Source organism: Dromiciops gliroides, chromosome 2, assembly GCF_019393635.1.
Source record: "Dromiciops gliroides isolate mDroGli1 chromosome 2, mDroGli1.pri, whole genome shotgun sequence".
Lineage (NCBI taxonomy): Eukaryota > Metazoa > Chordata > Mammalia > Microbiotheria > Microbiotheriidae > Dromiciops > Dromiciops gliroides.
In genome coordinates this window covers 373,846,907-373,861,489 of record NC_057862.1, presented here as the reverse complement: position 1 = coordinate 373,861,489, position 14,583 = coordinate 373,846,907, and the positions used below count along the sequence as shown (strand labels likewise).

Sequence of the window (14,583 nt, the reverse complement as noted above, 5' to 3'; positions counted from 1 at the left end):
AGAGACTAACAAGTCAGCAGCCTCCTTAAGCAAAGCTCTTATGTTGGGGGGCAGCAGGAATGGAGAACTATTTTCCACCCTCCTCCAGAAAGCTATATAGTGGACACCCTGAAAGCCCTAGGGAGCTTCAGGGATCAGTTCAGCTCTTGAGACTTCACAAAGAAAGCTCAGGGCCCCAGGGTTTCTATGGTCCTTAGCACTCACCTGAGGGTTATAGAAGGCCTAGGAAGCCCAAGCCTAAAGGTCTTGGAAGGGCCTGAGAGGTCAGTACAAGAATTTGGTGACCCAGGTAAGATCAAACAGAGGTCTAAACCAGGCCCTAGTACAAAGCTCCATTTTTAAAGGTGAAGAGATAAGTAAACTAAGACCTAACTTCTTAAACTGTGGGTTGTGACCCCATGCGGGGGGTCACAAAATATTTGGCAACAGTAAAAGGTTATGTATACCCATTTTATATACCTATGTACCCCAGGATCGCAAAAAAAAAAATTCTCAGGTGAAAAGGGGTTGCAAGTGGGAAAAGTTTAATTCCTGAACTAAGATACCAGTCTATATAAAAAATGATTACAAATATGGAGACTCCCTCCCCCCTCAAAGGAAAGACTAACTCTTAACAACTACAAGCATAAACTCAAAGGAAAAAAGTGGATTTTCCACAAGTACTATATTAATGCCTAGGGGAAAAAAGTCAAACAAGGGGTGGGGCATTTTCTGTTTGTTTTTAATGAAGTGAAAGCTCTGGAGGAAAATTGGAAGGAGAATAAATAATAAATAATAACTTGGCAAACCTCACCAGGTAACAGGCTCCCTGAGAACTAGAATAGACCAAACTGAAATTAGTAATTTTATGGAACATCAAGAAATATTAGGAGAAAATCAAGATTGAAACATAGGAAAAAGTGTAAGGTCTGATATTAAAACTGATGTAGAGAGGCAGCTAGGTGGCGCAGTGGATAGAGCACTGGCCCTGGATTTAGGAGGATCTGAGTTCAAATTTGACCTCAGACACTTGACACTTACTAGCTGTGTGACCCTTGGGCAAGTCACTTAACCCCAATTGCCTCACCAAAACAAAAACAAAAACAAAACACGTAGAAAACAATTGACCTGAAAAGCAGGTCAAGGAGACATAATTTAAGAGTAATTGGACTCCATGAAAAGAATGATTAAAAAAAAACCCAAGACACCAAACAATAGGACTATAGGAAATCATAAATTAACACCCAGATCTACTAAAACCAGAGGACAAAGTGAAAATAGAAAGAATCCATCGATTACCCTCCTAAAAGGAACTCCAAAAGGAAGAGTTCTAGGAATATTATAGCCAAAATCTAGAGATGTCACATCCAAAATAATACATGCCTCCAGAAAGAAGTTCCATACACTGAGGAAACTGTCAGGATCACACAAAACTGGTCAGCCTCTACTTTAATAGAGTTAGTTAAATACAGTATTCTGGAAGGCAAAAAAAAGGCTTGTAAACAAGAATAACTTAGCAAAGCTAAGTATAATGGGGTTGGGGGGGGGGTGTCAGGCTGCACAGTGAGTGGCACCTGGTTAATGGAATAGAGGACTTTGAGGTATTTTTGATGAAGGACGAGACCTGAATAGGTACTTTTGAAATACAAGCATGACTTTGGCAGCCAGCCACTGGTGGCTCAGTGGATAGAGCACTGGCCCTGGATTCAGGAGGACTTGAGTTCAAACCCAGCTTCAGACACTTAGCACTTAGCTGTGTGACCTTGGGCAAGTCACTTAACCCTCCTTGCCCCACAAAACAAACAAAAAAATCCCTAAAGAAATGCAAGCATAAGTTAAGAAAACTAGGAAGGCGAATTTATTTGAACACTTGGAAGGAGCTGTGTGAAGTACTAATATTCTAGTGGGGGACAAGAGACAGTTTGTCAAAACTTTAATGTTTTCAAAAGGTATGGAGATAGATATGAAAAACAGTACCTGGGGAATGGATTGGTTCTGTTCTGAGGTTTTGAAGGGGAGAAAAGAAAGAGTAAAAAGGAATATATTGGGGAGTAGAACAGATTTTGGTGGAAGTATGTATTGGGGAAGGCAGGAGTTAAAGTGGGAGGACAATACCAGGAAGGGAAGAGTGGAAAGCAGAATCTGAAAGTAATTTGTAGAATTTGTTGTAATATTTTTTTTAGAAAAAGTTTTATAAATAATTTTTACAATGATGCCACATCTCAATGACTGTCTTTCTGTGTAAAAAAACTCTTGTAACAAAATTAAGTTAGAATACACTGACCCAGTCTTGATCACTCTCCAATCCGTCTTCTACAAGACTGCCAGAAATAATTTATGAATAAGTAAATATATACATGGTGGGAGAGGGGAGGAGAAGAGGGGTCTGCTCACCTCTAATTCCACTCTACTTCTGTCCAGAAAAAGGTTCCTTACAGTTTTCACTCCTGAAAATCATTAACTCATTGTTCTTGCATTTGTTGGCTATTTAGAAGAAACAGAATAAAAAAGAAAAAGAGTATAAACAACCCCATTTTAAAATTATATAATAGAAAGCAAAAAGGAATTCACAGAGAACCAGGCAATTTTGCTACTTTGTTAAATTTAATATTTACTTTCTTAAAACTATGTAATAGAAATTCATAATTTCAAATGTTCATAAGCTTATCATTTTCTATTTCTATTAAGTTCATGAGAGAAAAGGAAAAGAAATGGACAATGTCTTCAATTGACAGGCAGGAAACCTGGGTTCTATTTTTATTCTACTAGCCCCTTTCCCTGTCTCCTACCCCTGACCCCTTTATTTCTTCCTCATTATAAAAGAGATAATATCCTGTCTTTAGGACTTAACAAGATTGTTGTGATAATTAAATGAAAAAATAATGTGGAAACAGTATACAAGTGCAGTGTATTAGAGTTATTAGAGTATTGTATTAATAACTCTCCTAGGTAGTTCCAAGTTCCAGTGTACAATTAGTAGCCAAGGTTTCTAGGAATAGCTACACATTTCTGTTCTGTCGTCTACATTTCTGTATGTCCTATAAGTTTCTCAATTAGGAAATAGCTTGACAGTTGTTTTTCCTGTTTTAAAGGGTTGGGTGGGTTTTCCTTTTAAAGTAATAAACATTTTTATTTATAGTTTTGAGTTCTAATTTTGTTCCTTCCCCCCTCCCTGGGGCGGTGAGCATATACTGATTATGTATGTACCATTATGTAAAACATTACCATGTTAGTCATTTTGTGTAAGAAAACTTGAATAAAGGGAAAAAATGAAAGAAAGTGACAAATAGCATGCTTCAGTCTGTGTTCCAGCAATATCAGTTCTTTCTTTGGAGGTGGATAGTATGTTTCATCAGTAGTCCTTTGAGATTGTCTTGGATCATTGTATTGCTGAGAACAGTTAAGTCATTCACAGTTATTCATCAAACAATATTGCTGTCTCTGCACAACTTCTCTTGGTTCTGCTGTTGTGAAATTTTCTAAAGCCTTTTGTCAATAGCAAGTCAAAGTCTATGAATTTAAAGCCACCAAAGTCAAATGTCATAAATGGCAGGTTGGAACCAAGAGGAAAATATTTTAAGCAAAACAGACCTTTTTGCTGGACTACATAAATTATAGGTTGTGTTTTGATCAATACCAATGACTGTTATCTATGTTTTGGGAATATAATATAGGGTGCACAGAGGAAGATGGAATTCCTCCAGATGAGTGAGCTTATAAGTGAATGTGCAGGGTTTTGAGTCTTTTGTGGTTCATGCTGCAAGGAGGGCAAGGGTGGGTCTTCAAAGGTTTGTTAGTTTTTTACTACCTTTTAGAATGCCAGTGCTAGTGTAGCAGTATCTTCATTGTCTGCACTGTAAATTGGATATTTTTTGTTCTTAAGCCAGTAAAAAGCCAGGCACTGGTTTATTCTTGGTAGCTATTTGGTAGCTGGTTTATTATAAGGACAGAGGCTCCTTTGGAAGGAAAGTGAATATAGAGATGTTTTGTTCTTTGAGTCTGAATTCAGCTGCTTCATAGCTTGTGACCTTGGACTCATCACTTAACCATCCTTTTAGTCCTATATCTATGACCTGTCCTTTGACCACATAAGTAATTTGGATATATTTTTATTTTATATTTTATTATAAATAAAACAACTCCATATATATAAAAAAGAAGATTGTATAAAACTATAGGTTTGTTTTTTTAAAGAAAGAAGTTTCAGGAAAGAGCTGAAGTTAGACCTAACACACCCAATTTATATTTTGTAGAATTGATTTCTAATCTACCTGATCACAATTGTACTAAACACCTTATGATTTCATTGAACTTTGGTCCAAATCGTATCTTTGTCATTTACTACTTAAGTAAGCAAGTCTTATCTATCTCTTGGACCCTCAGTTTCCTCATCTTTAAAAGGAGGTGGTTGGATTAGATGCCATACAAGGTTCTATCCTGCTTTGAATTTACAATTCTATGAGAATTCAATTATAGAACTACTTATCCAAGGCAATATTATTCACTTAAAGATGTATTGAGAACCTACTGTGTGCATAATGTTGTACTTAATGATTTGAAGAATACCAATATGTCTAACTTGGGTTCTTTTCCTTTGAGAGTTAATAATCTGATTAAGGAGATGAAGTATATACATGTTTAGGTAAAGACAACAATGGTATATGATAAATATCGAGTGGAGTGGAAAAATACAAAGTGCATGGATAATGTTACTTTCTCTGCCTTACAGAACACAACTGGCTGAGTCCACTTACTGAATTAAACAAAACAAAATTTTAGTGTCAATTTTGAAGCTCTGTTTTAAAATGCTAGTTGGTAAAATGGAATGAGCCACTTACTTGGATTATAGTAGTGTCATTGGTGATTGCTGATGTTACCATTACTGTTTGAGGTTCCCAAAACAATAGTATTGAGCTAATATCTCACTTTAAGAACAGAATTTTTAGTTCCAGCTAAAGGGAGTGGTTTAGCTCAGTTTTTGGCAATAGTCTCAATAGTCAGTGTACCATTATTTAGTTCATTGATTCTCTGATACCTCTATAATACAATGGTATTATAGCTTTGAGCATCCACCCTGGAAAGGTCTCTACTGAGGTAAAAATTCCAGGACTAATAGACTGCTTGTATATAAGATTTTGGGTCTGACTATTAGGTGCATCTGTCCTTTCATGTTGTTCTTCCTCCTGTGCATATCTCTGCAGTGCTCAAAAAACTTAAATGTCTTCATTGTTTACTGTATAAACAAGTTAGTGTGGCTTTTAAAAAGGTCCTCTGTGACGTGACCCCACCTACCTATCTAGCCTTATCTTCTTTGTTAGAGCCAAAGTGGATTACTCATTTTTAACCACCACCAAATTAAATAATTTCCCTCATCTGTTCTCACTGTACTTTTTGCTTTTCTTAGACACTTAAACAAATTTCTGTTGCATTTATTGATCTGCATAACTTTTCCTCCCCAACTAAATTATAAACTACTTGAGTGGATACTATCTTTTATTTATCTTTGCACATATGTGTGTTAAAAAGCCATAATAGGTGTAAATATGAAATGGTTGGATCCCAAATCCTTCTTTTTTCTGGAAGCATGAGACATACAAGATTTCCTTGCAAAAGTTTCAGATGATCCTTCATAATATGAAAAGAACTGTATCATTTTAAGGATAGTGTGGATTTTCATACAGCAATAAGTACTGTGGTTGATACATTCAAGGGAGATTTGTTGCTAAGTCATAGAGCCAGAGGTATTCTTGGGAAGAGGTAGTATTTGTGAGCCATTCCTTCCCTCCTTCCTCCCTCATTTCATTTTTTTCTTTAGTAACCCTTTGTTCATTTTGTTTCTGCAGTTGGAGAGAACAAGGGGTTTAAACAAGGCCTTACCCCTAGTTGGCTCTGAATTAAGTGACTACCAGAACTTTAACATCAAGTCCAGCTTTGCCCGCCAACCTGTCTGACATGTCGGGACCCGTGCCAAGCAGGGCCAGAGTTTACACTGATGTTAACACGCACAGACCCCGGGAGTACTGGGACTACGAGTCACATGTGGTGGAATGGGGGTAATTGTCTCCACTTGCTTCACTTTATTCTCGCAAAGGCCCTGACCCTTGTTGGATTTGGCTTTGTAATGTTTGGAAAGCTACCTGTTTGTGCAGCTGTGTAATACATCACTGTTGAGGCCAGTGTCACAGCTTGCATACTTCTCTTAGATCTACAAATTCTGTGACTGTCTTGAAGAAACAATTTTGTTTCATTGGCCTCACCATTTAAAAACCAGTGAATCCTAGCCTTCTTTACCGTGGTATAAAGCATTCACCTTAGATGTAACTGTTAGATATGAAGCAAATTAGACTTCTATTGGAAAACTTCGTTAACCCCAGGAGTTTTGAGGATGGTATAAAAATTGGTACTTTAAGGAAATCTCCAAATCTTGTCCAAGGTACTCTTGGGATTAGGGAACTTTCTTTTCCCACCCTTAAGGATTTTGAGGAAAATATATATGTATCTCTCCTGAATATTGTTCCCTTTTTTATGAAATACAAAATAAAATCCCTAAATGCTTGACTTTGTCAGAAGACTGTCCTTGGAATTTGGCCCAGATGTTCACTTGCACTGTTAAAGTGCCATTCAGTGCAGTTTGCTTAATGGTGGTAGTATCCATTTCCTCTCCAAAGTGATCCATATTTGTCAGGTCATACCCTGAGTGTAAGCACACACACAAAAAAGGTAATAAAAATGTGTACAGAGGGGCAGCTAGGTGGTGCAGGGGATAAAGCACCAGCCCTGGATTCAGGAGGACCTGAGTTCAAATTCAGGTGCAGACACTTGACACTTACTAGCTGTGTGACCTTGGGCAAGTCACTTAACCCTCAATGCTCTGACCAAAAAAAAAAGAAAAATGTATACAGGAGGGCTGCCATTTCCTTCTAATTGTATTTCCTTGGTAAAGAATAGATTCCTGTATGATTTTCATATCCTCAAGTATAAAAGGACACTAAGACTCTGGTTGTAGGTTTCAAGTGGGCTGATACTTTTAAGAGTTCATTGCAATTGCATAAGGAGATAATTAAGTCTCTTCAGATATGGATCAAAAGCCAATACGAGTTAGTGTATGTTGATAATCTAGCATTTCTACTATTGTATTTCAGGCTCTGAGCTATTTAGACAATATGTGTATTTCTACTATAACAACCTTGAACACTGTCTCTTAATTTAAAGAATGCTTTGGATTTAATCCTATTTAAATGACTAAACATCTCTGTCAAGTTTTTGGCATTTTGCCACTTAATTTGCATGAATTCCTTCATTTATATGTTTATAGAAGAGTAGAAATGGAACAACTAAGCTTAACCTGTCCAAAGTGTAAAGCATTTACTCCATAATGCAGTAATCATTTTCACATTTTTATATGCATAGTACTGTATGTCTGGATTCCTTTTAATTGTTTCAATAAAATTAGTTGGTGAAATAATTATTTAGAATCAAACTTTAGTGCTCTTAAAAGGGGCCTGTTTGGTACTTTTATCAAGCGAATTCCTCCAAAGTAGGAAACAGTAGAAATGAACATTTCCTTAACCTCTAGTTTGTGCTAAAGTAGAAGAAAAGACCTATGTCTCTGGTTGATGAGCTACAGAAAGCATAGCCTACCAAAGTTTTCTTCCTTTTCTAGGCTTTAAATGGGACTGTCCTTTAAGATGTGCATTACAAAAACAAAAGGATACATTTCACAATTTAATTTTACAGTCATTTTTAAAACCTCTAGCCTCCCTGGTTAGAAGAGATAGACCCTCATAAGACTTATTTATTGATAGTAAATAAATATGAGGCCTTTTGAGACTGATGGTGTTTTTTGTTTGCAGAAACCAAGACGACTATCAACTAGTTCGAAAGTTAGGCCGGGGTAAATACAGTGAAGTATTTGAAGCCATCAACATCACAAATAATGAAAAAGTAGTTGTTAAAATTCTCAAGGTAAGTGCAGAGAGAAATTTTACTATTCAGAGATAATTTGAAGTGGAGCCTTTTGGTACTATATCAGAAGTAGGAAAATAACAGACAATAAGACCTTGAATTTATGTATCACTTGTGACTTTACAATGTATTTTTATACCTATCTTGTTTTCTAATAACTATATGTGAAGTAGGTAAAAGCAGGTTTCACTGTTTGAGTTAGAGGGGAGATAAGTAACTTGTCTGAGATTACAGTTAACTATTTTGTAGCAGAATCAGGACTAGAATCCAGGTGTTCAGATAACTTACCCTTAGGAATAACTTACCCTTCCATCTATAGAGGACAACAAAAAAGTTTTAAATACAAATCTTGTTCTCGGGGAATTTAACTGATTAACTTAACTGGTCAAATGAACATATTAGAATGAGAGAAATAAGAGAATTGTGAAAGTTTAGAGAGAAATCATTTCTAGCTTCTGGGAGCAACAAATGCTTCACAAGAGGAGGCTGACTTGAATTGGGCCTTTTAAAACTGATAGGATTCAAATACATGGGGAAAGGTGTTCTACAAGTACCAAATGATTTCCAGAGGCAGCTAGGTGGCGCAGTGGATAAAGCACTGGCCTTGGATTCAGGAGAACCTGAGTTCAAATCCAGCCTCAGACACTTGACACTAGCTGTGTGACCTTGGGCAAGTCACTTAACCCTCATTGCCCCACAAAAAGTAAAAAAAAAAAAGAAATTAAGAACCAAATGATTTCCAAATTCCCTTCAAGATTTAAAATTCAGTTATTTTTTATGTTACACAACTGGTAACCAAAATTTTCTAGCTGGGGACATGTGTTAACAAAAGGAAAATACTGTTTTATCTACAGTTTGCAAGATGGATTTAAAGGGTTAAGACCAGAAATAAGGAAACAGATTAGAAGCTCCTTTAGTAGTCCAGGTGTTTAAGATGTCAGGGTTCTCCAAATCTGGGAGTAGAAAGTTTCTAATTACTGAGTTCTACTTACCCCTTACAGTTTGCCAGCACCTCTTCACTTATTGCACATGCACACACATGAACCTGGGCTTCTGGGTCAGTTTATTAAAAAGAGATTGGCATTTATTTGTCAAATGCCTAGTATGTGTAAGCCCCAACCTTGTAAAGAAGTAAAACCAAATCTCTAAGTAACAAAAAAAGTTTATAATGTTGTTAGGGTGACAAGACTAGTTAAAGCAAAAAGGTCACTAAAAATGATAGTCATATAGTAGACTGCAATTTTTTTGAGGTCAGGGACTACAGTTTCATTTTTGAGAGTGCCTAGTAAATAGTGGGTGGTTAGTAAATGTGTGAATCGAAGGCAATATAGGGTATGTGCTAAATGAAGGCTGTATAGACCATTGCTGTAGCAGTTAAGAGAAAGAAGGCATTGATTATGGGTTAGAGTAGGTGACTATTGTTGCCCCTTCCAATGAAAAAAATCGTGTGATTATGTGACTAGTATTATAATCAGAAAAGGAGTCATGGAAAGAAGTAGTTGGATCTAGACCAGTGCCTCAAAGATGGATAGGAGTCAGGTGAGGGGAAAAGAGTTGGGGGAGGCAGAGGTAATGTCAGGTGGTTAGGCAGGAATATGAAGTTTGTTCACTGTCCCCTAAATACAGCTATCTGGCAGAAGGTTCCTGTGTTGTTAATTAGTAATTCTAGTTAGAATAGATAGGTTGGCTTTGTATTCAAGACTAATGAGTTTGATTTGTGAGGGACTTTGAGAATAGCTTGGGGGCGGGGCTTTTAACTTCTCAACTACTAGTTTTAAAATTTTACTTTTTAAACCTTTACAAAGAAGAATAGTTAAGATTGCATTGGATTTTCATGAGAGTGTATTACAGAGCACAGCAGTTTCCACACAAGCTATGCCAGTGCCACAAAGGTCCTGTTTTGTGCATATATGAATCTAACCATGTTGCATCTTTTTTACATACTGAAATACTCTTGAATATTGTATCTTACTAACATGACTTTCTCCCCTTTTTAGCCTGTAAAGAAGAAGAAAATCAAGCGTGAAATAAAGATTTTGGAGAATCTGCGAGGTGGCCCCAATATAATCACGCTGGCAGATATAGTAAAAGACCCTGTGGTGAGTATGGTAGAAGTTAGCAAGGCCCACTGAGTTTGGGTATGACTTAGAATAAAACTGGCCTCTTTCTGTTTTTCCCTCTGCCCTAAGTCCTGCTTTTGAAATGCTTAATCAGATCAACCATTTAATCAGATTAGCTTCTTTCTTTCAAAGAGACCTCCACCCACAGACTATTTCTTATTCTTCTAGGATAAGAGACTGATAGCACTGGAAACTGAAATGTGTTAATCCATTTTGCAAACTCAGGTCCGATGCAGATGGGCACGCATTTTGGGCTGCCTAGAGCCTGGTGAGACTTCAGCTCCATGTCTTCTGTCTGAATCCATCCCAGAAATTACCTAAGTGTGGTGATTATCTGAGGGGGGGAGGGATCTTAGCACTAGAGGGTTTTCTGCTACTGAGGCTGAGGCCGAGACTGCCAAACTCACCACAAAGAGCCTGCAAAACAGTGTGCCAACCAAAGATTTCAGTGTTGTTGCTAATTTTTGTTTTCTTTTTTTCCCTAGTCACGAACACCTGCCTTGGTTTTTGAACACGTAAACAACACAGACTTCAAGGTATATGTAACAGACCTTTTCAGTTGTTGATTTTTCAATCTGTTACATGACTTTTCACTAGAAATTATGCCATCGGAAGACCCTGCATCTAAGTTGCTTTAAGAGGGAGCATATCATTTTGACATAGTATATTTCAAGATGTAAAAACTCAGTGCACTTTGTATTTTTCCACTCCACTCATCTGATAGTGCCTAACAAAAACCTGTACTTCACTTCTCACTACTCTGACCCACTTAGTGAAATATTTCCCCTGATGTCTGAACAGAAGAAAGCAATACTACATGCTTAGTTAGGATTTACTCTGAGGTGCGGTTTCTAGGAACACCTTGTGTCTAAAAGCAAGCAAAGATCTTTACCTTAGGCTAATTATGAAGCTCTGAACTTCGAAAAAGCTCTGAAGCTTTTAAAATAACCATTGATGCTTGATGTGACAGATCAAATCCTGTTAGAACATGTACTACTTTTACATAAAAGGATTTCCTAGCCTCCACCAGTGATATTTATTTTAAATAGTTTTCAGTTCAACAAAATTCTTTCATGCCCCAAAATCGTCTAGACTATAGGAGCTCAGAGAGTTTGGGAATTATAAAGGGGTTTGACTTGCATTTCATTTCTCACATTATTCTTGTAACAGGAATGTTGAATAAATTTCCTTTGGTAACAAAAAAAAGGAAAGAGAAACATTTTGTTTAGAATCAAATTAATATCTTGAAAAGCCCTCTTAGCACATCTTTATCCATTTATTAAACAACAAAAAAAAAAGTCTGCAGCTCTTTTGAAACTGAAGAAGAGATTATCAGATTGTGCTGTATTTGCTTTTGAATTGGGACTAGGACAAAAGCACTGTTGAATTGGCTCTACATGTTTGGCACCATTTTAATCCTTGCATGTTGGGTGATAATCTGTAGTGCTGGGTGCATAAACCAAGGATTGTATATTCCTATTGTGATGACACTGTGTGTGTTCAACAGCTTTTTACTATTATGTATCACAAATATAAGGAGAAGATCGATGAAGCATAGTAGATAGAATACTGAACTAAGAGTTGAGAATGCTAGGTTTATTTCCATCTCATTTATGACTTTGGGTAGTTCACTTCCTATTGCCTTGGTTTCCTTCTTTGTATAATGAAGGGAATTCAGCTATCACTTCCAAAGTGGCACCCATATGTAGTCTGTATTTCCCCCACATAATAAACCTAAACAGTTCCTCTTTGCTTTTCATATGGAGTTAAGAATCTCAAGTGTTCGTAATGTGAACTTTAGTTGAGAAAGCGAGACCGGTAAGGTAGTCAGACTGGAACAATGGTGCTTTGGAAAATTCCCAAAGTAGGAATTTGAATTACTAGAAGTAAGAATGAGAAATTACCTTTCTGTTGGCATTACTACATCCTGAGTTATTGTATTTGTCTTCAACAGCAATTGTACCAGACGTTAACAGACTATGATATTCGATTTTATATGTATGAGATTTTGAAGGTAAGACTTTTGATGGTGATTTGGGGAATAAGCTTTTATTATATTCACGACTTATATTGTTGAAAGTAGGACCATCCTGAAAGTGGTCCTAAAATTCTTAACTGCTCAACTATTGTACACAAAGCAAGAAACTTCAAGAAAACACATAAGTTTGGGGGCTTTTTTTGGTTTTTTTAGTGAGGCAGTTGGGGTTAAGTGACTTGTCCAGGGTCACACAGCTAGTAAGTGTTAAGTGTCTGAGGCCGGATTTGAACTCAGGTACCCCTGACTCCAGGGCCAGTGCTCTATCCACTGCACCACCTAGCTGCCCCAACACATAAGTTTAAAAAAAAAAAATTTCTTTTACACTTTAGGATTCTCTCCTCTCTTCCTCTTTTCAGTGATCTTGGAAGTTGCTGAGAGGCAAGTTTTGATTTAATATAAGGAAAAACTTTGTAACAATTAGAGCTGCTACTGGAATTATTAGCTCACTGGAGGTCTTCAAGAAAAGATTTGGTGACTAATTGTTAGGGATTGTTATAGGAATTGAATTAGATGGCCTCTAAAGTCCGTTCTGAGATTCAATGATTCCATGTAATTGATTGGTTCTGTTGAAACTATATTTACTAAAAAATATTAAGTCAGAAAGTAATTTATTCTGGGAATCTCTTCTGTGGTACTGTGGGAACTTTATAAAGCCATATGTTCTAACACTGATTTCATCGGGGTGGGCACAACACAGCTCCCAACCCCCTCTTGGCCTTTGGTAGTCTTAGTATTTGATGAATTGCCCTGGCCAAAAAACTCATCACTTAGTGGTCAACTTTCTGGTGATAAGCCTCTCCTTACTAACCTAGATTGGTCCTTGGATGATAGGTACACACTTTGTTATTACTTGGCCCATATCCTTCAAGCTTTTCCCATCTTAGTGTGGGACCTACCAAATCTTGTGCTCAATTGGCTCAAGCTTTTCAGACCTCAGAATCATCTTTATTTCATAATACAGCACCTGAGTAAGCCTTTGTTAGAGTTTCTTTTATCAAGCCACAGAAATTATATCTAGGTTTGTAACTGCCTAGAGAGAATTCAATTCCAAATTGAACCAAACATATACCAAGCACTTCGTTTGTGTAAAATACTGTGCTGAGTATCATTGGCAGTACAGAGATGGTTAAGATACATTCCTTATTCTTAAGAATTGCCTTTCTTTATAGCCTTATTTTCCTTAGTAGGTTTTTCAGTGGAATATCATTAAAATAACTGTCATAAGAACATGGGTCGTTCTAGGTTTGGGAGGTTTAAATCAGTGAACAGTGGTTTGGGGTGAAACAAGGCAATTGGAAGAGATGTGGGACATGTAATGAGTATTTATGATCTCCACTATAGTATAATCATCCTTTGAAAACCTTTTTTCCCCCCAAGATTAGGAAAGCTAGTTATGGCTAAATTAGAACGTCTTGTAGGCCTTTCCATAATTTTATCTGATAAACCAACCCTACCCCCAATCCCCTCAAAGGATGTCAATAGGTAAATTAAGAGCAAATTATCTGTTGTCCAATTCATTATCCTATGGTTTATTTAAACCTGTTCTTGGAGAGTGCTGATTGAGAAGTGGACTTTGATTCTTAAAATTAAGTTACCAAAATATCACAAGTTAGGCTCAATAGATATAAGAACTCTTACTAGTTCAGAAAACATGACTGTCTCTCTTTAAGTCCAGTGAGGATTGACCTACCACTTGTAGTAAAATAGAACATGATAAACAAGTGATATTGTAACGATTGGAATGACGCCACCTGCTGGAGACTTACTGTAGAAGAGTTCTGCCCATGAAGTGAAGGTCTTTGAGGGCAAGACCAGGAGTCTTTTCTTTGGTGTCAGGAAGTGACGCGGGCTAGTGGGAGGAGGAAGGAAGAGACTGGCGCTCAGTCTCGGGCTCTCTCTTTCCTGAGGACTCTGGTGGAGAGCGGAGCTAGAAATGTGCTCTCCCTTTAATAGATAGGAATCTAGGCCTTTTTCTCTCTCTTTACCAAATTCTTATTCTCCTTAATAAATGCTTAAAAGTCTAACTCTTGCTAAAGCTTATAATTTATTGGCGACCACTCATTAGATATTTTAGACAGTTTAGCTAGAATTTTAGCCCTTAACAATATCAAGGGAGATAATTGTAATGGACAGAACACTGGCTTTAGAATAAGGACTAGCATTCAGATCTAGACACTGCTGCTACCTGTATAACCATGGGCAAGGACTGTTACACCCTCCTACTACCCCATCTCAACTTCAATTCCTGGACCTGTAAAATGAAAGGGATAGATTAAATAGTCTCTAATGGCCCTTCTAGCTCAACCAGTGATTCTGTATACTATCTCACTAGCTTAAAAAAATTATTTTTAAAAATTTTATTGATATTTTTTGGTTTTATACCACATTCATTTCCAAATATATTCCTCTCTTCTCCCTGACTCATCATGGTAACTTTTTTTTTTTTTTAGTAAGGCAATTGGGGTTAAGTGACTTGCCCAG

General features: G+C 37.0%; 1 protein-coding gene across 2 annotated transcripts in view; it reads left to right on the top strand.

Annotated features, from left to right (window-relative positions):
- CSNK2A1 (casein kinase 2 alpha 1) overlaps nt 1-14,583 on the top strand; it is a 60,375-nt gene that overhangs the window by 26,886 nt on the left and 18,906 nt on the right. For both annotated transcript variants that reach the window (XM_043983156.1, XM_043983157.1), the window contains 5 exons: nt 5,823-6,032; nt 7,833-7,944; nt 9,942-10,043; nt 10,550-10,600; nt 12,019-12,078. In XM_043983156.1, coding sequence (XP_043839091.1) covers nt 5,932-6,032; nt 7,833-7,944; nt 9,942-10,043; nt 10,550-10,600; nt 12,019-12,078 — 426 coding nt within the window. In that variant the 5' untranslated portion in view covers nt 5,823-5,931. The remainder of the gene's footprint in view (nt 1-5,822; nt 6,033-7,832; nt 7,945-9,941; nt 10,044-10,549; nt 10,601-12,018; nt 12,079-14,583) is intronic.